General features: G+C 39.8%; 1 protein-coding gene across 1 annotated transcript; it reads right to left on the reverse strand.

The window, feature by feature from the left end:
• Positions 1-934: 934 nt before the first annotated feature.
• Positions 935-2,023, reverse strand: LOC138873470 (uncharacterized). Its single transcript, XM_070151940.1, has 3 exons — positions 1,608-2,023; positions 1,323-1,501; positions 935-1,209 (listed from the first exon to the last, which is right to left on the reverse strand). The coding sequence occupies exons 1-3, from the start codon at positions 2,021-2,023 to the stop codon at positions 935-937; spliced, it is 870 nt and encodes a 289-aa protein (XP_070008041.1).
• Between the last annotated feature and the right edge of the window lie 23,608 nt (positions 2,024-25,631).

Raw genomic sequence — 25,631 nt, forward strand, 5'->3', positions numbered from 1 at the left:
ATAATTGCATCAGTTTTGATAATTACAACCAGCAGGCAGGCCTAATTTGGACCTCTTATCTTAAAATATGTGATAAGTTAGCCACCCTTCCTACGTTAAGTTTAATACAGACCAAACCAGTATTTGTAAGTCATGCTAAATAATCTGCTGCTTTGAATAAGGAGGCCGACTTGAGCCTTAACTGCTATTTGTATCCCTTTTAACTGCTATCTGTTATAGCTTGTCGCCTAGATTTTTATCCTTTTGAAACTACGCAAAAGCCCCCAACTCCCTCCCCTTTAGGATTAGTAGTCCCATATGCCTCCGGGACTGATAGGATTGGGATGGGTAATAGCATGCAATAAGTAACAATACCATTTCGCGCTTTAACACCTTAACGGGGTGGGAAGGGTAGATATGGATATGATGACCGATGCGCTAATATCACGTGTGACCCCTCTTCTGAGGAGTGATCGCTGGATATTGCATTGAAGTGATCCATATTAATTATAAACTTAGGACCCCCCTCCCTTTATTTGCTTTCATTTCTTCTTGTAAAACTGTTCAAATCTCTTTTTCATGAATTTCTGCCCTCTCTACTTACCTTCGAAAATTTTTAACCTGATTGCAATGTTATATGCGAATCCTTATTTGAGCCTTTGATTGTTTACTTGTAAAGTCACAATTGTAACATGGCCGGGAACCACACTAGTGGATCTTGAGGGGTGCCTAACACCTTCCCCTCGGGATAATTTCTAGCCTTTACCCTAATCTCTGGTCTCTTCATCTCAAACCCTTCTTAAAGTGTCCTAATGCACTATAATCATTAGGTGGCGACTCTTCAACTTCTAAACCCAATTCTCGAAAGGGAATAAAGTTGTCCTCCCAATGTTGTATACCCGATTTCTGACCCCACGGTTAGAGAAAAGGGGGCGTCGACATTCCTCAAGCTTCTCTATAGTGGAAATCTGTGTTGAACAGTGTATAGGCCATAAACAAATGTTATACAACTGGTAAATGATGAATTTTTGTCCTTCACTAGACAGTGAATCAGTTGTTCAGTTCTCCCCAGTACTGTTACATGGACATTTGCTTCTTTCCACAATAACCATAGTCTACCATTAGGTGCATAGTCATAGTTGTCTTTGCATTGCCAGTCTACACCCATCTTCCTCTGAATAGTTTGTGACATGTGTTTTTTAACTCTAGTCTCCAAACAAGCTATCATATCTACTTTATTTATTAGCAAGAACTTCTTTAGTTCTCGCTGTTTATAGGACTTATTCAGTCCTCTAATGTTCCAGGACACAATGATCATGGGGGCTCATGATAGTTGGGATTACCCTCATTAGCCGTTTGGCCTGCTATAGTACTAGGAGGTTGCCCCTGCTGTCCCTCAGTAAATGGACTTTCCAATATTGTCAGTGGTGCAAATACATTCCTTCTATCTAGTTCTTCATAATTGATCTCTCTATGTTTTGTTTTGCCAGCTGCTCCTTGTATTACCACTGCATGTTTGCCTCTGTTAGTCACTTGAATCTCCACAACTGGTTCTTTCTGTGTGATTCTCTTGTTTCAGGGTAGTTGTGTTATTGCTTTCCTCTGCTACTGCTTTAGGTTTCCATTACATTTTAGTTCTCTTCTTTCTTCTTCTTTTATGCTTCATTGGTTCCTCTTCTTGTTGTGTTGCTTGTTGACATTTTCCAGTACCATGCCCAAATTTGTTGCAATCTAAACAGAATTTTGGTTTCCATTTAAATTCAACTCTCTGCATCCAGCTTCTATCTGGTATTTCAACACAAACCTCATCAGGAAATAGTTGTGTAATGTCCATTTCAACAAGGATTCGAGCATATGATACCCTTTCACATTTTGCTGTAAGCCTATCAGTGCAAATAGGTTTGCCTAGTAGGCTAGCAATCCTACCTAGGTTTTCCTCAACCCAACATTGGATCGGTAGCCCAGGTAAATTGATCCAAATTGGAACAATTCTCATAGATTCATTCTGCATCTGGAAATTTGGGTCCCAATCCTTCAACACCATAGGTCAAATATTGAACGTGTAAGGGCCATTTTGCATTATTAGGTTTTTGTCCTCCATAGATTCAAATTTAAAGATGAAATACCTGTCATCATGCAACAACACTGTTGGAGTTGTGACTGTGTTCCATACGCCATAGACAAATTTAAGCATCTCCTTGGGTTTAATTTGGCCATTTTCACTCCGTCCTTCACTGTCGGAGGATAGAATTTAAGTTGCATGCCTTGTGTTTGAGCTCTGTTACCTTTCACTACTTCAGCCATGGTCTGCTTAGCTTGAGATCCAGCTGGTATATTAATTTTCGTGCCGCTGTAAGCATACCTATTTCCATTGGTTGCAATTCATTCTTCTCCACCTCTGGCGGTGCTTGCATGACCGTAGGTGCACTTCCCATACCTGGTAGCCAATGTAACAGTTGTATTGGAGCTAATTTTTGGGGAATTCCATTTTCCGGCGTAATTAGTCTAGTCATACTATCAATTGGAAGAGGTGATTGTGTAAGGTGATTATGGTGGTTTCGGTGAGTCATCGATCGGCATTGTCAGCTTCCTTGCTCAACAATCGTTGGTGTTTCTCTCTCTACTTTCTCTCTCTAAATCCTTCCCCTTTTCCTTTTCTTACAAATTTTATTGCTCATTATTGGTCATAAAAGGCTTCCATCAAGGCTATCATACCTTTAGCAAGGCATCCGACTTGACCTCGAGGCCTCGAATATGCAAGCTCGAGGCCCCCAATTTCCCGCCATTCGGTTTAGTTATTACGCCATTTTCAAGCTATTATCTTAGTTTCTATTCTCTCACTTAACATCTATTGCCTAACAACTAGCATAAAAATAGATCACATATTTTTAGAACCACAAAGTCAAATCTAATTGTAACTACAATTTTTTAAGGTAAATAATGATTATTTTCTTGCTGGTTTACGATATAACGCAAGTTACCTTTCACACTTTTTCTTGTCCAAGATCTTGATTTCAGGTCAAAATGTCTAACTCGGTAAACACACATGAAAACAACAATCTTGAGGACCATGGAGAAAATGGTGTGGCTGTTCCAGGTGTTGGTGTACCACCACGAAACCCTGAGGATGCACCTGAATCAATTCCTGAGGACCTGGTCTCGCGCAATGCTCAACACATCGAAATACACTCCCACGCCAATAGGAGCATACACCAAGGAGATCAACAAGAAGCTAAAAAAATCCCGGTTCAGGAAGAATGAGGGGTTAGCCTTCACGTCATCTTTGAGATGTTACAAGCACAACAACTGGCGAATGCTCAGCTGCAAAGCAACTAGAAAACTCCCAGCACGATAGCACCGGAAACGGCTCCCCGAGCCAAACAGGTACCAGAAAGATCAAGCAACAACGGGTCAGCAGGCTACTCCGCTATCATAAAGATGCTCGAGGACCTCAAAAAAAGGATCGAGACGGGAAAAAGGAAGATAGGTGCCAATAACAAGAAGGTAGAGACCTACAATTCTAGGGTCGATCAAATCCGGGGACATCCCTGATCCTGAAAGGTGTAGACTCGAAGAAGTTCGTACAAAAGTTGTTCCCACAGGAAGCGGCCCCAAAACCCATTCCAATGAAGTTCAGAATGCCAGACCTTCGAAGTACAATGGAACCTCGGACCCCAACGAGCACGTCACTGCTTACACTTTTGCAGTGAAGGGAAACGTCCTAAAGGACGACGAGATCGAATATGTCCTACTGAAAAAGTTTGGAGAGATGCTTTCAAAAGGGGCCATGATGTGGTCCCACAACCTAGATCCTAACTCTATAGATTCATTTGTCAATGCTAGCAGATTCTTTCATAAAGGCACATGCCGTGCCATCAAGGTAGTTACAAGGAAATCCGATGTCTTCAAAATCAAGCAAAGGGAGAGCGAGATGCTGCGAGAGTTCGTATCTCGCTTTCAAATGTAACGAATGGAACTACCACCAGTCTCCGATGATTGGGCAGTGCAGGATTTCACTCAAGGTTTGAACGAGCGAAGCTCGATAACTTCGAAGCAGCTAAAGCAGAACTTAGTCGCGTATCCGCCGTGACTTGGTCGGACGTCCATGAACGATACCAATCAAAGATCAGGGTTGAAGACAACCAAATAGAAGCCCCCTAGGGCTCGGTATATCCTAGCAGGCTTCCGATAAAAGAGCCAAAGCCAAACAAAGAAAGATACCAACTGTACACTAAAGATAGAAGAAACGCCCTGAGGTGCAACATACCCTACAATGAACGAAGGATATATTGAGGCCAGAATCCTCAAGGATTCGCTTAGGAGAGCTGGATTCGATAGGCACACAGGGCCGATGGAGGAACCCCGCTTATCGGAATTCAACTTCAATGTTGACATTTCAGACATCGTTTTCGCCATCAATAAAATTAGAGACACCAGGTGGCTAAGGCCTGTCCAATCAGATCCTTCATAAAGGAACCATAACTTAGTGTGTGAATTTTAAAACACACACGGTCACAGGACCGAGGATTGCCGACAACTACAGGAAAAAATAGCGCGACTACTCAGCAAAGGTCACCTCTAAGAATTCCTTAGCAACCGAGCAAAAAATCATTTCCGGGAAAGAGAGGCGACCAAGAAGAATGAAACAGATGAGCCACAACATGTCATACACATGATCTTAGGAAGCATCGATGCTCTACAAAAACCCATGATCAGAAGAACAAAAATATCCATCACCAGAGAAAAGCAAACTCGAGGTTACATACCGAGGATGCTCTCACATTCAGTGACGAGGACATCAAAACCTTGTCTTAGCCTCACAACGATGCATTGGTAATCTCTTTTCCTGTGAATATATTTCAAATTTAACGTGTACTTGTGGATCCAGGTAGCTCGGCCAATATTACCAGGTCGAGGGTGGTAGAGTGGCTCAGACTGCTCGACCGTATCGTGCCCGCCTCTTGAGTCCTCAACGGGTTCAACATGGCGAGCAAAACAAAGAAAGGGGAAATCACCCTCCCGGTCAACGTGGTTGGCACTACCCAAAATACCAAATTCCATGTCATCGAAGGAGACATGAGGTACAACGCCTTGCTCTGGAGGCCATGGATACACTGAATGAGAGCAGTACCATACACCCTCCATCAAATGATGAAATTTTCAACAAAGGATGGGATAAAAACCATCTACGGGGAACAACATGCATCAAAAGAGATGTTTGCGGTGCACGATGTGGCACTGGCACCAATACTTCCACCGTCGAAAGAGGCAAAGGATAAACAAATAGTAAAATAGCAATAACGAGCTACTTTTTCTGCTACACCCGACTATACAAAGCACAGGACTGTACCGCGTCCTCATAACAAACGATTGAATCATATCGAGGCCCGAAGCGCCATCAGCACTAAGGTATGATCACCTCCCTTTTTCAGCTAGATTTTATACTAACTTGAGTACAGGTATCCGATCGAAACAGCCGAAGCACTTTCCAACTCGAAGGCGTTAGGTTCCAAAAGCGTACGTTGCATTCTTTTCCTTCGACCAAATTTTTATCCCAAAAAGGGTTTTACTGGCAAGGTTTTTAATGAAGCAACACATATATGCTACCTAAGGAAGGCTCAACGAGTATTCAAGTCTTCTCATCAATCAACCTTGAATACTAGGGGGTATCCCCCCGGAAGGTCACCTCCTCGGAGAAGCCAATATGTGCTGAACGGGGTTTGCGATAGGAAAATGATGTACCGGACCAAACGGTCGAACGAACCATATCCGTATTGAATAACTGAGCCCTTGATAGCAAAAACGCGTATACTTGTACAAGTAATCAAAGAATACTTCCCCCTCCATCAAAGCATTACGCATTTCAAAGAAGCTCGGCATTATTTTACAAAAATGGCTCCAAAGCCAAAAACGTCCTGAACACTCGGGGACTGACATCAAAAACTCGAAGCTGTATAACCTCTGGGTCGGAAGCCTCAAACTTGTAAGTCCTCAATGAGGTAACATTAAGGTTACAAAAATGGCTCCAGAAGCCATAAACGTACCGAACACTCGGGAACTAGTGTCGAAAACTCGAGGCCACATAAGGCAATACCAAGTTTACAAGGTATGGCTCCCGAGCCAAGAAACTTTTGATGACTCAGGGATTGATGCTAACTGACAATCCCATCGATCTGTCAAAAACCCGAGGCTATAAGGCCCCATGCGGGCAACCTCGAGCACGTAAGACCTTATAAGGCAACATCAAATCTGTAAGACCTCAAGCAAGGCATGAACCATACTTGTACCAAGTAACCAAAACTGTAAGACCTCAAAGGCATGTAAAAATTTGTAAGACCTTACAAAAGGCATAATACCGATCTTAAAGTTAAGGCTATATATCAAACTTATAAAACCCCTAAAAAGGCATACCCTTGATATAGACGCCGAAAACTACTCCACTCGGGGACTGAAAGGCTCCGGCCAAACACAATGACTCGGGGATGCCCGATCATCGCTATAAAATCACAGGCCTTCAATTACTTCAAAAGTACTTCGAAAAGAACCGGTTAAACAGGCTACCCTTGACATAGGCAAAGAGCTTCGACCATGTCAGCTCCAAACTATAGGCTTTGAAACACTCAACCACCTAGTAAAACCTCTCGAGGTGCTCGTTCATCGCCACATAACGACTCACAATTGAGGTTTTTATCAAACCGTTGAAGATTCAGGCAAAAGCAATGTCAAAAAATCCTTAACGAGGAACAATAAAGCCTACTAAAGGTCGTATATCAACCCAATGCATAAGAGCCACTGCCGCCAGCCCATATAAAAGGTCGTACTGACCAATGCATAAGAGCCACAACCGCCATCTCATATAAAAGGTCATACCAACCCAATGCGTAAGAGTCACTACCGCCAGCCCATATAAAAGGTCGTACCGACCCAATGTGTAAGAATCACTACTGTCAACCCATATAAAAAGTTGTACCGACCTAAAGCGTAAGAGCCACTGCCGCCAGCCCATATAAAAGGTCGTACAGACCAAACGCGTAAGAGCCAAATAGCCAGCTTTAAATTCAAAAACTTAAGGGTCAATGAGCTCAAGTCGAACTGAACCCGAAACAGTTAACTGAATATGCCAAAGAGAAAAAGCATAAGAGCTTGAATGCCGACTTATATTAAAAGGTCATACCGACCAAGTGCGTAAGAGCCTACGTGCTAGCCCAACGAGCCCTAGGGATGTACTATAAACCTAAGGGTTCTTTTAATCCAAAGACCAGTTCATCTGGCTAATAACTGACAAACATCGAAGCAAAGGGAACTGTATGAAAAATGAAACCGCAAGGCTTACTTTTTTACAAATATGTGAAAAAAATACAAAGCTCCATTTACAATGTATTTTGAAAGCGCTATACACAAAGTTAGAAAAGGAAGGCCTTATCTACATCCCCCTTGGGGGCTGGCCCATCGTACTCTTCCTTGCTATATTCGGCATCGGACATGAGGAACTTAGTGTCATATTCGTACGCATTCGCCTGCTTTATCTCTTCCGAGAGTTCGAAGCCTCTGGCATGGACCTCTTCGAGGGCTTCCCTCCGAGATATACACCTAACATACTCTTTGCTCCTACTCTCCCGATCGAGAGCCCCCTCAGCTCAGCACAAGCATCAGTAACGTCCTTTAAATAGACGACCACTGTCTTATCAGCTTTAGTTAGGATCGCTTCGGCTTCAGCCCGGGCATCCACAACTTCGGCCCTCATCTTCAGAAGCTCAAACTTGAGCCTTGCAATCATGTTCGTTCGGACCAAGGTGTTCTCATGAGCGTTGCAAAGTTGTACTTCGAGGGCGGAAGCCTTGGCCGAAGCACCCTTCTTAGCAGCAACCTGGGTGTCCACCCGAGCCTTTAGCTCATCACGCTCACACTTGGCTTGACCAACTTTGCTCCAAAGGCGTTCCAGGTCCTCCGTCTTTTTCTGCAATTGAAGTAAGCGAAACATTAGCCTCATAAGATAGAAGAAGAAATACGCACTCCCTTGAAACAAAAATCACCTGCTCCTCGAGGTAGCTTTCGTAGTTCAGACTTCGACTTGCCTCATACCGCAAGTGTGCCAACTCATCTTCCCATACCTCACAAAGAAGCCTGAGGGATTTCTCCCCATCCACGACTTTTGGCAGCCTGGTCTCACAACGAAGCAGCTCATACTTGAGCTTGTTAAAAACCTATGAAGGGGAAACTCGATAAGAGAGTAAAAATTGCAAAAGTTATAAAACTGATACGATCGGCCAAAACTCACCGCAGAGTAGAGACGCTAAACTTCCTCAAAAGTTCAGCGCATATCTACTAGTCTGGCTCCCTCAACCCGAATAGAACCAATCCCGGTTGGGATACAGTCGCACAATATATACGGCCCCTGGCTTCGAACATCCCTCGAAGTACCTTCTATTGGAGAAGAAGTCGGTGGCAGCGAACCCTCATTCAGCAGAGGAGGTACCATTTTTTCTAAGGCCAGATATCTCAGGCACATCAAGCTCAGCCTATGCATCCTCTCTGAGCCCCCAGCCTGGACTCGTCTCGCTAAAAGCACAGTCTCCCTGCGAAGGCCCTTTTTGCTTATTATTATGATTCTTCAGCCCCGAAGCTGGAGATCCTTCTCCCTCTCCGAGAGGGCACTATCTCGCCTCAAAGAACTCCCAATTGCCTCTGATGACGGAGTTAGTACGTGTAAAAAGAAAGCACCTTTCAAAAAAGGAGCAAATCACATAACACGTACCGTGGTGTTTTGCCTCCCATCTACCCTTAGACAAGTCTTACCACTTGCGTTCATCGTAAGTCGAGTAGGCCGCCAATTTCCAAGACTAATCCATCAGGTCGGGGACCTCGTATGGCATCCATGGAATCTCTGCATAAAGGGAAAGAAAGGCGCATTTACTCAGCCTGCCTCTGCTATAAACAGAACAACAAAGGCACAAGTGTACCACTTACGTGTAAAATTCCATTCCTCGGGAAATGACACAAACTCGGTGGGGATAATGTCAACAGTCAGTACTCGGACGAATCGGCTCATCCATCCCCGATCCCCATCTTCTTCATCAGCGACAACGAAGGGCCTGGTGGGTCGGCATCGAAGGGTTAGCAGGCCTCGGTGGTGAAAAGGCCGGTACAACCTGATGAGATGACTAAGGGTGAACTCAAGCCCGGCTTCCTCCGCAAATAATCGTATCATCAACACTATCCTCTAAAATGACGAATGAACCTGTGCCAAAGTATCCTGATACTTTCGACAGAAGTCAAGTACAACCCTATCAAGGGGACCCAGCGTAAAGGGGTACGTGTACACGTTCAAAAACCCCTCGGCATGATCCATGATGCTCTCTTCCGAGGAAGGTACCTGCAGCACTACCTTTTCTCCCCATCCACAATCTTTCCTCACTGACTCAAGGTGACCCTCTCCTATTAAAGAAATAAACTTCAAGGCATACTCCCTATGACCCTAAACATCGGGAGGATTTTCTGACGAAAAGTCCCCCCTTAAAGCGCAATGTCCCGAGGCTGGCCCACCTGGCATCAACGGCGCTCCACCAACCAGACGGGAACCAGAGGCGGAACTTCCTCCTCCTTACCGAACGGATCCTGGCATAACAACCATAACTGTGGTAAAATCACAAAATTTGAGCGGGAATTGGAGCAAGGGCTTCAAAGTTAAATATGTGAAGGACCTAAAGTAGGAAATAAGAACTCTGTGAAGGAGGATAGCTACTCAGAATAGCGGGATCCTCAAAAGAAGGAAGACGAACCCATAAATATAGAGAAAGTTGTAATTGTCTGCCTACCTCAAAGGCCAATTAAAAATACTGACTAAGCCATTATCACTTTGGGAAGATGTACCGTCGCGATCGCCTTGGTCATTTCATAACCATGTCATACATTAACGTTGCCGTATGACATCTCGGGGATCAAAGACCCCCGCATCAATAAGCCTCGAGATGGTACCCGTTCTCGAGGACCTTTATCGAGAAGAAGATATGCTCTAAGGAGCCATTGATACCATTATAAGCCTCAAGATGGTACCCAATCTCAAGGTCCTCTGTCGAGAAGAAGATAGGCTCTAAGGAGCCATTGATATCATTACAAGCCTCGAGATGGTACCCGATCTCGAGGTCCTCTATTGAGAAGAAGATAGGCTCTAAGGAGCCATTGATATCATTACAAGCTTCAAGATGGTACCCGATCATGAGGACCGTTTTCAAAAAGAAGATAGGCTATAAGGAGCTATTGATATCATTACAAGCCTCGAGATGGTACCCGATCTCGAGGACCTTTGTCAAAAAGAAGATAGGCTACAAGGAGCCATTGATATCATTACAAGCCTCGAGATGGTACCTGATCTCGAGGACCTCTGTCAAAAAGAATATAAGCTCTAAAAACCTACTCATATGGGCTTGACCTCGAGGTTGTACCCTACCTCAAGGATTTCTACTATTGCAAGTGCGAGTTATTTACCCGATCCTTTGGCCCCCGAGCTACCTGAACCAGAGCCATGTTTCACGCAAGAAACTACTAATAAAACCTTAAGGCTATTTCTCACCTTCGGGTCAGGTTAAACATCCTCTCAATTACTTTAATCCAGGGTCTATCCGAATCCAGGCGAACCCTCATCCGGGATCTATCTGTAACACCTTAAGGTTATCTTTGCTCCAAGTTCAAAGCAAGTTTTCAGGTCGCCCGAGCTTGAGCGAACTCTCACTCAGGGATTGCTTTCGAAAGCCTAAAGGCTATCTTTATTCTCAGACGTCCGAGCAAGTTCCCCCTCGAGGACTATTGACGGAGTCTGAAAGGCTAAGTTTCATTCTATAAATTCGAAGCCCTGTTTTTACTCGGGGGTCCCAATGGCCTAAGCTTGTATCTATCCAACCCAGGATCAGTCCAAGGCATGACAAAGGGCTCCACGGGATATCATATTAACCAATCAGGAACCAGGGAAATACCTACACCCGGGCCCAGTATTCGGACCGATCGGTAGAGTCATGCACTTAGATTCTTCACAAACACAAATAAAGGAAAATCCAGCATAAATCAGAGACAAATTGAAGAAACTTCTTTGCATTAATAAATGATGATTACAAAAAGCCCATAAAGGGACCTTACACATGATTACAAAAGCCCACGAAGGGTCCTTACACAGAAATAAAGAAGCAAAAGTAACAACTAAAAGTCTAATCTGCTCTCGGGGTTACATCCTCAGGAGAAATGCCTTCGAGAATCATTTCTTTAGGGCCCCACCTCGACCTTCCAAACTTCATCTTCAAGGATGAGGAAGAAGCAGAAAAATATGAAGAAGTGGCTGGATGGAAAATTTGGCGAGTATGGGTCTCGCTAGCGCCACTATAGTGAAGCCACTTCTTGAGATGTTGCACCGATGCGGGATGCAATAGTTAGTAGATGGCAGCACCTCACTCCACGGAAAGCAAAAGGAGTGAAGCGACGCACTAGGTAGTTAGAGAGATGAGTAGAAGTTTATAGTCCGCATATCCTTTAATGCGAGGATAATTTGAGATTTCTCTCATTATTTCGGGCCAACAACAACAACAAGAAACTAGTGCATTCCCACTCAGTAGGGGAGAGCTCTGGGGAAGGTCCATGGCATAACTAATGAGAAAATTGCCGCATGACCTCATGGCCACAAGCCTCAAACATGGGAAATAGCGTTGGATGAGGATGAAGAGAAGGAATGGATAAAAGGATGTGGAAGAACGTTTGAATGAGGTTTTGGTTCGAGAAAGCTTCCATTTATAGAAAGGGTGGCAGCGTAACCAACGGCGCTATTAACGTCTTTGGAAAACGTATCGACAGGTGCAATCAATGCATTTTGAGAAACGAACCAGCGGCAATATTATCGCTTTGGAGAATATAAACCGGCGGTACATTGGATGAGTCTGGAATGATGAACCGACAGGAAGCCTCAGTTATCACAAAGGCTTATGTCATAAAGGCTTACATCATAAGCATGGCATCATCACGAGAAGTTCGATGAGATAGATATCAAAGTTATTTCTTATCGTTTCACTCTAAGAAACGCGTGGACTACTTATGTATACGGTAAAAATCAGCGGTCCGAATTTATGATCATTAAGGCACCTCGTAAAGATCGCCCCCAGAAGGCTTTAAGCAAAGCTCGGAGTTTCGACCTCGCGTGTACTCAGTGATCGACCTCGAGGAAGTATAAATAACCATCGGCCTCTAGGCAATGTAAAATCAGCGGCTACGGTGGAACAATATAAAGTTCCCAAGGCGCATGATTAGAGCTGACGAAGTCTAATAGGCTAGTTCAAATCCGTATCATGGCATTAAATGGATGTACCGACCCCATGTCTTTGTAATAAATTCATTTGTACTATGTTGGGATTCCCCTTCATATATAAAAGGGATCCTTATCATTTTTTAAGGTCATCTGAGACACAATATTGAATATACAAGAACATTCTCTCTGCTCTCTAACTTAACACATTCTCCTGATTTGACTACTTACATTTATTGCTTATATTTATAGTGTTCTATTTATTGTTCTTCATTTATTTCTCATTATTGGTCATAAAAGGCTTCCATCAAGGCTATCATAACTGTTAATCCTCCATCGACTGCCTTTAGCAAGGCATCCGACTTAACCTCAAGGCCCCGAATACACAAGCTCGAGGCCCCCGATTTCCCACCATTCGGTTTGGTTATTATGCCATTTTCAAGCTATTATATTATTTTGTAGTATGTCACTTAGCATCTATTGCCTACAACTAGCATAAAAATAGATCACATATTTTTAGAACCACAAAATCATATCTAATTGTAATTACCATTTTCAAGGTAAACAACTTATTCTCTTGTTATTGTTGTGAGGGCACATGGTTTCACGAGGGATAATTAACGTTATTAGACTTCTTTGCGATGTTGAGTGTTCAATATATGAGTGCATTGTAATATTGTGTCGGTTTTGGAAGCTAGGATTGTTATGAGCATGTTGTCTATGTTCCGAATATGTTAAAGCTTGGCATAAGTTAAAGAGAAGTGTGTTTTGAATGCATATTCTAGAGTTTAATTGTTGCTATAAACCATGGCCATTGTTGTATCATGCCTCAATTGTGTAAAAATAAAGTTCTCAAATAGAATGAAAATTGTTGGTGGACTTGAGGACGAGCAACGTTTAAGTGTGGGATGGTGATTTTCGGTAAAAAAAACATATTTTTAACCATTGTTGCATCACGTTCTAATACTTTTAACCGTCTTTTGAGTGTTAATTATAGTAATTTATGCTTAATATTATATTTTAACTATGTAGGAATAAAGCGGTGTGAAGATAAAGAGATTTTGAGCAAAATTAAATAAAACACGGAAAAATAACAAAGGAAATTAAATTTTAAAATAAAAAGAGAAGACGATGGGGGGACACCCTTTTTCTTTTGTTGACCCAAGTGTAGGAAAATGATAAGGGGAGATACAATTTGAAGTGAAGGAGGACTTTGAACGTGAAAACGGGAAAACATTACTGTTTTCTACGCCTGGTCCAGCGCCAGGTGCTGGCTTGGACGCTGTGTCGGGGAAGTCTCCTATTTCATGCGGGATAAGGTTATTTCGGCCCTACACAGTTCCAACTTATATAAAAGGGGTTCTAAACCTATTTTGGAGGGGGAGAACATTTTTGAGAGGGACTTTTGACCAAGGGAGAGCATAGAGCTGCCGTGGAGGCCGAGTTTCATCTTTTCTTCCGCCAAACTTAGTAATTTTTATGTTTCTTTGTATGATTTGTTGTTTGACTACCATGTCTATGTGGAACTAAACTTCACGTTCTAGGGTTGTGGTTCTTTTATGACTATTGCTATTCGGAAATTAATTTTGATTTTTTAGTTTATCATATTGGTTTATTATTCAATCCTACGCTTAATGATTTGATTGCTTGATCACTAATTAAATACTATCTATGAATCTAGAGTAGAACCCGATAGTGGGAATTCTAGATTTCATATAGGATTGAGTAGAGCAAGTTCTTGAATCTGGACATTAGGGAACAGATTCGCAGTTAGGATAGACATATACCTAATTTCCTTGCTTGGTTGATGTACAGGAATTATAAATGCATTCTTGCTAGTTCTAACTTCATAGACATATAGGTGTTAGGTTGGCTTGAATAGGCGAGTAAGAACTCGATAGATTCTTATGAGCGATATTAACCCTATCAATCAATAAGCTCGATAAATTAGTTAGTCAATTTAATTGAAGAATACAATAGGAATGTTAGATAGCCCATAACCCTAAATCGTTTTCATCACATTGATTACATAAAAATATGCTCTTCTTTTGTTCGGAGTTCATTATTTGTTTTCTTTTTATTTTAATTAGATTAGAATTAAATACTTCAAGTTTTAATTCTTGATTAGATAATTAGGAGAGTCTAATTTAGTTAATGGTTAATCATAAGTCCTCGTGGGTTTGACATCCGACTTTTAGTCACTTTATTACTTGACGACCGTGTATACTTGCATGTGCGTTTAGCCGCAACAAGGCGCCGTTGCCAGGGACTTAGAAATTAGATATTTTTCTAGATTAGACATTTAAATTTTTATCCATTCATTTTTTTTGTTTTACTTTATTTAGTATTTTTTATTAATTTTAACATGGCATCTTGGAATGAAAGTTATTCGAATGATGGTTATTCTTATTTAGATGATCCCTGTCTATATTGTGGAGGACCTCACTGGTGGAAAAATTGTCAGAGTATTTCCGGGAGCGAGTTGTGCACACAATCTCAATCCTTTGAGTGAAATATTTGTAATATGTGTGGTGGTCAAGGTGGCCATTGGGATGATTGTCCTATTTCTTTTTATCCTTCTCTAAGCCCTTATTATGATCTTTCTAACAGTGTTTGTGAGTTTGATAGGAGCAATGAAGTGCAAGATATGAAATGTGATGCATATATTAGGGCTATTTTGAGGCAAGTAGCAGAGCAACATGATGAACTCGAAAAAGGTATGAAAAGAATGAGGGCGGCAATTGTGAGCATGTGATTTTTGCCCCATATGAAATACTCCTACAGAATCCCAAAGAAATAGATTTTTCTTTTAATTGTTAGTCATTTTAGGAATTATTGTAGAATTTTCTTAATTATTTGTATTTTTTCCTGTGCATAATTTCATTTAAATCATGAAAAATACAAAAATACTCTGCATTTGCATTTAGGATTTATTTCTATATTTTTAGGTTAATTAGTAAATTAGTTGTTTTATAAAAATAAAAAATAAAAAATCACAAAAAATAACTCACTTTGCATTTTTTAACTTTTAAATTTTGAATTTTATAGTTTTTTTTTAATTTAGGAGCTAATTCATTGTTGTAATTACTATAACACATAATTAGCTTAATTTGATAAGTTAATTTAATTTAAGAGTTAATTTATGTTTTAATTTAATTTGAAAAGGAAAAAGAAAAATTGGAAATTGAAAAGAGAAAGAAAATAAAGCAAGAACGGCTGATTTTTGGGTTATTCCAATTAAATTTCCCCAGGCCCAATTAAAATCCCCAAGACCCGTTCAAAATCTAGCCCAAACCCACGCCTTTACCCGGTCCAAACTAGTTGGTGTAGACATGTGATTTTTGATCCTCCCCAATATTTTTATATTTTAGCATGTAAATATTTAATTTAGGCCTAATATGGCTATTTCAACTGTTTTTGACTTCTTTTACTTTATTTCGTCACAAGAAAATAAAAATTAAAAAAATATTTTAGTTTGCGTATCCTTCATAAAATTAAATATAAAAATATACAAAAATAGTACCTTATCTTTATTTTTATATATAATCTTGAAAACACAAAAAAATAGTTTCATGTTTTAATATAGTTTAGTTCAATTAATTAATATTAGTTTTATATTTTTATATTATAATTGTATATAATTTTAGAAGGAGGAATTAGTTTTGGGTTGGTTTATCCCGTCGTTATGAATCTTGTAGTCCATTTTTTTAGTGTTTGGCCCAATTTCATAGCCCATAATTTACAAACCCATAACTCTTAGGCCCATACCCCTAACCTAATCCCTACCCCTATGTAATAGGACCTACACCTAAAATATAAGAACTAACCTAAAAAAGCACCAGCCGTTTCATGACAAGAGAATCCTCCATCATCTCTTTTCTAAAACAAAACTAAAAAAAACCCTAACCTCCTTGAGAAAATCGGCCGCAACTCCAACACTTCTAGCACAATCGGCTGCCCCTAACTTCCCCAAAATAATTATCTCACTCACTTGAACATAAAATCTCACACACACACACTTGGAAGAAAGAGGAAAACTTCCAAAAAGTGATGGAGTGCACAGATGACTAATAATGTTCATGGCAAGGAATTTTGTATCATTCCAATATGTCAGTCTTGAGGATTTTCCGTCAAACATGTGAAAATAGATTCTCGGCAGATCATTGTTCGGGTTAGCTGAGGTTTCATTTGAAGCTGCATATTGGGGTTTCCGGTCCAAGGTTCAAAATATATTTCGAAGTTGTTGTTCGAGTTTGCTATCGACGTGTCATGGTTCTTGATTCGATAATATTATTTAATCAAAGATTAAGAAGAGATTTTAGCTCCATTTGAGGTCCATTCTTTCCCATATTATTTTCTTTTTCTCAATTTTTTTTATGTGTTGGTCTATATTTATTTGCACACCATGCGTTAGTCATTGCTTTATGATTGGTTTTGATTTCTCCATTTAGATCTGTTTGAGCTGAATTTTTTATTTGAGTTTTTAAGTACAAGCAATTTGTGAATTCTTGTCTTGTGAATACATACAGATACATAAGTCAAATGGAAACGATAGATACTCGTAGGGAACAATTGTGATTAAACAGGATTGGTTTGTCTTTGCTTGCTTTAATTGACGTCGTTGTGGTATGTTTGTTGATTTGAAGGAATTAATCTAGTTATTGCTTTTATTAAATTAGTTGTCTGAGTCTGATTTCCAGTGTTAGCATGCCAAACTAAAATGAGGCTACTACACTTCTTTCTTAATAATTTTGGAATGGTGAATTGGGTTATGGGGTCAGTATTTGAAAAGATGAGAATCTTGTCAATTGAAGTTAAATAAAATTCAAGCTTTTAGTCATGGTTTATGCGTAAATTGGGTTTGGTACTAAGTTTAATTGTGCTTTATTTGCTTGAATTATTAGGAACATGTTTAGGCCGACCATATTTGGGTAGGCCACATTAGGACGTTTATGCATTTTATTTCGAGGTGAGAGGTCGTGTCATTTAGTAATTCAAACACGCTAGTTGCTTTAACCGCGTTATTTTAATAATTTACCTTCCTAAACTCGGGTACGCATTTATGTGACCCAAATCCAAATCTCAACAACGTTAGATAAAATGTGTTGCGAACTGCGGGTGCATTTATGTGACGTGGTTCAAGACACATTTTAAATGACGTTGCAATCTTCCTTTAAAAATGAATAGAAGCGGTTAAAAAGTTAAAATTGAACTATAGGCTAAAACATGTGTTAAAATAAGATAATAGGCCAATTATAACAGTTGAGCGACTGTGCTAGAACTACGGAACTCGAAAATGCCTAACACCTTCTCCCGGATTAACAGAATTCCTTACCCGGATTTCTGTGTTTACGGACTATAAAACAGAGTCAATCCTTTCCTCGATTCGGGATTTGAACCGGTGACTTGGGACACCATAAATTATCCCAAGTGGCGACTCTGAATTTTTAATAAAATAATCCCGTTTCAATTGTCACTTTATGTTGGAAAAAACTCCATTTATACCCTTTCCAGGGGTGTAGGTAAAAAAGAGGTGTGACAGTTGGTCTTTCAGGAGATTCAAAACGATGTAGTATAGGGCCAATACTATGCTGTTTTGAGTTCTCTAATGATAAATCAATCATGGCCCTTCATTTATTCTCATCCAAGGGCTGTGAAGCCCCCTCTTTTGATTAAAACTGTCCGAACAAATCAGTCTAACCTAGAACTCATCTCTTTAGTCTCTCATCTCCTTCGTTTGAACCCTAAACGCCGCCTTCAAATTCTGCCATTTCCACCGGTGATTGAAGCTCCAATCAACCCCAAAACTTCACCACACACTCCGCATAATCCCTCAAACACTAAGCCACCGACAATTTCCCCGAAATCCCCTCCATTTTTCTCTAATTTCAGATCTTAAATGGAACCCTAGATCCGTTCCTGCCTTTGATTCCTCATAAAAGGGTATCGGATCGTTATTCTCCAATCTTTGAAGACAATTTTGGCCAGAAATGAGTGCTAGACGTTTGTTCTCACAAGAACAAGCCGACTAACACTCATTTTTGCTTCAAATCGGAAAACACCAGATGTCCATTCCAAGCCCTCTATCCAATCGGGTATCTCTATTCGTTTTTCTTTTTCGCTTTAATTTCATCCTCGTCCCCTCTGATTCTTTCTTTTCTTTCTTGTTTTCTTTTTGTTTCTGTATGCATGATAATATTAAGTTTTTTTTAGTCAGCATGTTTCTTTTAGTTTGTTTGATTTTGTTGTTAGACTTTGCTTGAATTTCCATCTATTCTTTTTTTTGTTTTCTTTGGATTACTAGCTTCAGAGGTTTCTTAGACCTTTGTTTGGCCCAGTTTATGGATTGGCCTTTGTTGGTTTTTGGAATCAAAGATTTGGGTTATGTCAATCAGAAGCCCAAAGAGGAGGGGGGTCAGTTCGGGTTTGCAAAAGCCCAGGGTCTGTGTTTTGATTTATTGGGTCAATTTGACCCACATTTGGTCATGAGGGTAAAAACAGAGGGTTTAAGGGTATTTGAGGGAATTCAATTAAGAGATCTTGTGTAACTGAATAGGAAGCTACGAGGATGGTGGGGTTTGGGTTTAGTTTTAGCAAGCAGGCTAAAATTTGGGGTTTGAAATGCAAGAATAAAAATTCAAAGAAGGGGTAATTAGTAAAAAACTTGAATCATTTCTTCTGCCCTAAAGGTTTCGATAAAAGGGCATGTTTCCTTCTTTATCAAGCAGATTTTAGAGAATTACATACACTGAAAACAAAGAAAATGGCTGAGTTCAACAAAAAAAACATTGAAAATTTCTTGCATTTTTGGAAATAGGTTTAGGTTCTGCTGTTTGTCTTCATAGCTTGACATTTTCTCAAGACATTCTGGTGCATTCTGGGTTTTAATGGCTTGAAAGGACTGAGTCTCATGGTTTTTTAGCTGTGTTGGTGTTGCCGATACTTTGCTGCTATTTTCTCCCACGTCAAGCTTATTTTCTTTATTTTGTTGCTGTAATCAGGTACATTCTAGACCCCATTGACATGTGAAATGAAAGAGATCGGCATTTGTGATCTTGGGTTGGAAATATGTGATACATTTATTTTCATTGAATATCACATTTACGCTCTTAAGTCCATATTATTCGGTAATCAATCTAGTTTTTCTTCATGTGTTTTATTTGTTCATTCCTGTTGTTAGCTTTAAATTCTGTTTGTAAGTTGTATAAGTATTGTCATTTGGTCGTTTGGTTTGTAGAAGAGTTGAAGACGTGTGTATGTATGGACTGTTGGGGCATTTGCAGTAGAAAGTTCAGTTGAATTAAAACATTTTTCAAATCTATTTAACCCTGTTACAGGTGCGATGAGGGCTCCGCAGATGCGGACTCGCAGAAGCGGCGAGGAGTCACAGGTGCGGAAGTCACTGGGCAGAATGTTTTAAAAAGCGGGGTTGAGTTCATTTCACCCATTTTTTCTCTTCTTTGGGCGATTTTGGAGTTTATTGAGAGGGGCTTCCACCTAGCAACTTGGAGGTAAGTTAATCCCACCTAACTTGAGTTAAATACATTGATTATGTACGTATTTTAGCATGGAAAATGGTAGGAATTTGGGGGTTTGAGGGAAAACCTAGAAAATTTATATTCTTGGAATTTGACCACAATTTTGGGTATGGAATTAAGAGAAAAATTGTATATTTGAGTTCGTGAGTTCATGACTAAACTTTATCTTCGAAAAATTTCAGAATCCGGGCATGTGGGCCCGAGGGCGTTTTTGTCAACTTTTTCATCGGGGTTAGAAATTGTTATAAATTGGATTATAATGAGCACTTGAGCATATATTAATGGATTTGCATAATTATTGGCTAGTTCTGGAACAAGTAGCATCGATTCAAGTCTTCGAAAGGTCGTGGAATGCCGGTTATGGATCTTCGGAGTGAGGTGAGTCTCCTTTCTAACCTTGTAAGAGGGCATTGTCCCCATAGGTAAATAATTGGTTATGTGTTCCTATTTGTAGGGGATACGTATGCACGAGGGGACGAGAGTCCGTGCGTAGCTACTAATATGTGTAAGTCCGGGTAGTTTAGGTCCCAAAAGTATGCTATACTTGGAATATCTATAACCTTATTGACAGTTGAATTTCTTAAATCCTATAGAATTGGTAAACAAATTTCTAAAAGGAATTAAACTTCATTTTTCTGAATTGTAAAAATAGAATTGGTTTTCTTTGGATAATTATTTCCTGATGACTTTTTGATTGACTGTCTATGCGTGTTTAAATTCTGGAACGGGCCGAACGCCTCGGTAGATTAAATAGATACATCTATGGTTCGTGCCATTCGACCCTCTGGCAGTGCACAATATAAATATTGTTGTATCGGGTCGTACGTCCTCGGCATGATTTGCACATGCTTGTATTGCTGGCCTTGAACTTGTTAAAGTCGTTGTAGCCTCTTCCCAGCTTGAGAATATTTGTATAAATGATGAAAAGGAATTTGGAAATTTCCTATAAAAGAAAGAATTATTTACTTGCTTTACTGTATTAGATTAAAATTATGCTTATAAAAATCCACGATTTAATATATCATTGATATAGCATTACTGGACCATTAGCAAGTGTCGAAGTCGACCTCTCGTCTCTACTTCTTTGAGATTAGACGGGATACTTACTGAGTCCACGTTATTTTCGTACTCATGCTACACTTGTTGTGCATTTTTGTTGCACGGGCACATGTACTTCTAGTGGCCTACTGAGCGTAGCAGCACGGATGATACGGGGACTAGGTGATATGTATTACTCGAGGTGACCCACAACTAGTATAATCTCTTTCAGTGTATTGTATTTACTTTCTGTCCAATTTGTATTCTGAACGGATGTTGTATTGTATTGTTTCCTAGAAATAGCTCATGCACTTGTGACACCAGGTTCTGGGATGGCTATGGGATTATTCAGAATTTTAAAAGTTGTTAAATGTTTCATTTCTTATTTAGTGAAATTTACTATATATTGTCTAACCGTATAAAAGAAGTGATCTTTGAAATATTTAAAATGAGAATTTAATTAAATATTTTGGTTGGCTTGCCTGACAGCGGTGTCCGGCGCCATCACGACCCTTAGTGGATTTTGGGTCGTGACAACATGGTATCAGAGCACTAGGTTTCTGTAGGTCTCACGAGTCATGAGCAAGTCTAGTAGAGTCTCACGGATCGGTACGGAGACGTCTGTACTTATCTTCGGGAGGCTACAGGGCTGTTAGGAGCACTTTCCTTATTGATTCCTCATCATGCGATTTGATTCCTTGAGGCTTATACCCTTGTTTCCTTCCTACTCAATCTTACGTGACGCGAACAACTTGTTATAAATCGAGAATTTAAGAATTGTAATGGTACTACAGATGTGGTGCGGGATGTTTCTCCCGGTATAGTTGACATGACTATTATCGTTGCTTTGTGGAGGGATAATATGTCGTATCAGCTCAGTAGTCGTACTTTTGAGAGCTCTGAGGCTAGGCACAAGTTGCCATGATGCTTATGAACGATTGTTCCGCAGTATCGATATGATAGTGGGATGTTTTCCTATGTGACGTGGTAGTGAATGACTTGAAGGGAGGTTTACTCATTACATGATCTAGAGATTCGGTAATTATTCCCGGCAGAGGAAAAGCCATTGGCCTATGAATGTTCATATTTGGGTTGATGGAGTAGCGAAGCTTAGTGTTTTCAAGCGTGGCGGAATTTGCATCTGTGATGAGGTATCGTTGTGTTTGTTGAATGTACTAAGTTCATCAGCATTATTGTCTTCTGCAATTCGCTTTTGGGGATAGATATTGTAAAATAATATTGGAGAAATGGCTGTCAAAGATCGCGGGGTGCAATTGTTCAGAATTTGGTTGTGTATTCCTAATACTGATGGCTCGAGAAAGATGATCTTCGGAAAGGTTTAAAAGTGAGTAGCAGTTTGTTGGTTCAAATGCTACCAAGATAGATTTCGATCTAAAGCATTAGCTGAGCAGCAAAGGATGGAGAAGGACATCTGGGAAGTGTCATGCGGGGCTGAAACCTCCAGAAGGCCAGGTGTATGAAGTGGAGGTCGAGTAGTTTCTTAAAGAAGTGAGTTTGCCCAAAGTGGGAAAGTGGTAGAGCAGTATGTGGATTCGGTGGTTGGGTCTACGGACTTAATTTGAAATATCGGCTATTTTGGCGGGAGATTTGATATGAAGGAAGGGAGTGTCTATGCCCCCTTTTTCTTGCGAAATCGGGTTTATGACATTTGGGCAGACAACTCATTTCCTTTTGGGAATTGGGTTTACAAATTTGAAGAGTCGCCACCTAATGATTTAAGTGCATTAGGACACTAAGAAGAAATTTGATTTAGAAAATCAGAGATTGGGTAAGGGCTAGAAATTATCTCGAGGGGAAAGTGTTAGGCACCCCTCAAGATCGACAAGTATGGTTCCCGGCCATGCTATAATTGTGACTTTAAGTGTAAGCAAGAATTACAAATACAAGGTAGTTTCACATAATGGTTGCAAGCAATTAAAATAAAAGAAGTTAAAGAAGTTGAAGTTTGGGAAGAAAATAGTTTTGAAATTCTGAAAATAAACAAGTAAAGGGGAAAGGGTTTGCCCATATTTTCTGCGAGCAATTAAAATTAAGTTAAAGAAGTAGAAATTTTGGGAAGAAAGCAGTTTTGAAGTTCCTAAAATAAACAAGTAAAGGGAAGTGAGTCCTAAGTTTATAAATAATATGGATCACCCCACACAACACTCGGTAACCATTTATACACATGGTGTTATCGCGTAGTCATCATATCCATATCTACCCTTTCCCACCCCGTTAAGGTAATAAACGCGGAAAGGTCTCGCTCTACTTATTGTATGCAATTACTCGCCCCAATCCTATCAGTCACGGAGGCTTTTGGGACTACTAATCCTAAAGGGAAGAGGTATTGGGTTTTATAGTTTTTTAAAGGACAATATTCTAAGGCGATTATCAAAACATATATGACAAGTATGGGGGAAGCACATAAACAAATAAGGCTCAAACAAACCTCCTTAAAATAAAGAGAAGCATATAGTTTTAACATGTCTTTCAGATACTGATTAAGGTCTGATTAAACTTAAGAGTTGTGGCAGACTAACCTATTACATATTTCAAATAAGAAACCCGAATCAGGTCTGCCTGCTGGTTGTAGTTTAATAGACTCTGATTCAATTTACAAGTTACCTTATGGGTTGCCTAAGTGTTAAGCAAAAACCTATAGGCATGATATCTATTAGTTCAAAAAAGAAGTACTGACTTTAAAGAAGAAGACTCTTTAATTACAGAAAACATAAATTCTGCAGATGCTAAGCATTGCTACTACTGATTTAAATTTATAAGAGAATGGTCAATTCAGATTTAGTTGATAGCTCCTATAGGCATGCTTTCTAGGTGCTTTTGATTTTAAAACATTTACAGTCGAAACAAGAGTGCAGAAGTCCTATAGGCATGGTATCTAAAATGTTGTTAGTTATTTAAACCTATAAACAGGTTTGCCTAGTGACAGATGATGATGCAAAATTCAGAAAGTCATATAAACATGCTCTCTATATGATAGGCAAAATGCAGAATCCTATAGACATGTTCTCTATATGAGATGCAAAATGCTGAATCCTATAGACATGTTCTCTATATGAAATACAGAAATACAGAAGCTATTGATATGATATATATGTGTGAAATGTAGAACTTATAGGCAGGATTTCTAAGATGCAGAAGTGCAGAAATTCAAAGGCATGGATTTCTAAAAATGCTAAAGTGCGGAACCTAAAGACAAGATGTCTACATGAAATGCGGAACCTGTAGGCATGGTTTCTATATGAAAAAATGCAAAAAGTGCAGAACTTGACATGATTTGCATAAGTAAATACCTATGAACATGATATCTACCCTTATGCATACATGAGTGACCCTCCCCTTTTCACTATAAATCCCATAAGTTATTACAAATTATTACAGCCCAAAAGGAATGAAGGAAAGGTAAAATTACATCAGAAAACTAAAAATTTACAACCAAGGAGAGCCTGATTCAGACTTCATGTCTGAAGCATGAAGTAAACCAATCTCCAAAGATCAGATTCCAAAGCCTTTCTCATTTTTTGGGTGTGTCAGAGTTCCCAAGATCCTTATGAACTCAGGGCAGTGCTTACACCCAAATTCATTACAGAATTGAATTATAGTGCAGTGTGGAAGGGCCAGCCCTCAAATGTCCAAGTTCAGAGGGAATTCAGGGTCCCAAAGCAAGGCTCATAGGAGGGGGCAGAACTTAGAAACTAGGAGAGAGTGTGAGTGCAATAGAGGGGATTCTGGGGAAAAACAAGACATGCTGGTAGTCATACCCAGCAATTGGAAGTGCTGGCACACCCCAACCAGCCTGTTAGCCACATTGTTTGGGAGTTAGGATCCATTAAAGGATCAAGTTCAGGCATGAGCAACAATTTGGATGTTGCCATGCTTTGAACTTTAACTCAAACACATAGAAGGGAAATGGGGTATGGGAATTCACAATAGCAATAGATGCAAAGAGAACATCATATTTAATACTGAATAGAGACAGCAAAGTAGACAAAATTGTAGAAGCTGTAAAGCAAAGACATAGGGATGAGGCAGAAAACTAAATTAGAACATACCAGTTTCAGGGAAACAAAAAAAGAAAAGCAGTAGTCTTGAAAGCCAAATTGCAAGCAAATAGTCAGAAGATCTCATAAGAGAGTAGAGTATAGCATTGAGAGTGTGAAGTGTAAGAGTATTGAAATTGAAGGTGTTCAGTCAGTAATGTGTGTCAGAGTATTGAACTCAAGGTGTCTTAAAGTGCTGAAAGGTCGTGCCCTTTATAGTGCAGAAAAGCAAGTAAGAAAAAGGTAAGAAAATAGTTTTGAAATCAATTACATAAGGTCTCCCTTTAATTAAGGGATTCTGATTTCAAATGGGCAGAATAAATAAGGAAAGAATTTGATCAAAATCTTTTCCAAAGCAGTACAAGAAGCGCAAATACATAGAAACTATTTAAGGAAAGAGTTTGATAGCAACACGGTTTGTGCAGATAAGGAAAGAGAATCAATCAAGAGCCAGTAAAAATCAGAAATTGAGTTTTGGTATGAATGAATCCAACCAGAAAAGGTGAAGAAAAGCTTAATTAAAGAAAATCAGTAACAATCAATCGAACCTTATTAAAAGGAATTTTGAATCAATCACAAATTGGCAAAACCTTTTTTGAAGGAAGAACTCCTCATATATAAACCATACATACATGTCAAATAAGAAAGAACTGTCATGCTAAATAGAAAGAATCTAGTATAGAAAAGTTCAGAGTCACAAACAAAGAGGCTCAAATTCAGTACATAGACTCAGACTTA

The sequence above is a fragment of the Nicotiana sylvestris genome, chromosome 7 (genome assembly GCF_000393655.2).
Source record: "Nicotiana sylvestris chromosome 7, ASM39365v2, whole genome shotgun sequence".
NCBI classification, from domain to species: domain Eukaryota; kingdom Viridiplantae; phylum Streptophyta; class Magnoliopsida; order Solanales; family Solanaceae; genus Nicotiana; species Nicotiana sylvestris.

Excerpts from the sequence above, each read along its gene's own strand:
- LOC138873470 (XM_070151940.1), bottom strand. The coding sequence starts at position 2,023 with ATGGTGTTGAAGGATTGGGACCCAAATTTCCAGATGCAGAATGAATCT. Across the intron at positions 1,502-1,607 it reads AGAAAGAAGAGAACTAAAAT|AGGCAAACATGCAGTGGTAA; the intron begins GTAATGGAAACC and ends AGTGACTAACAG. Across the intron at positions 1,210-1,322 it reads AGGCCAAACGGCTAATGAGG|ATATGATAGCTTGTTTGGAG; the intron begins GTAATCCCAACT and ends TAAATAAAGTAG.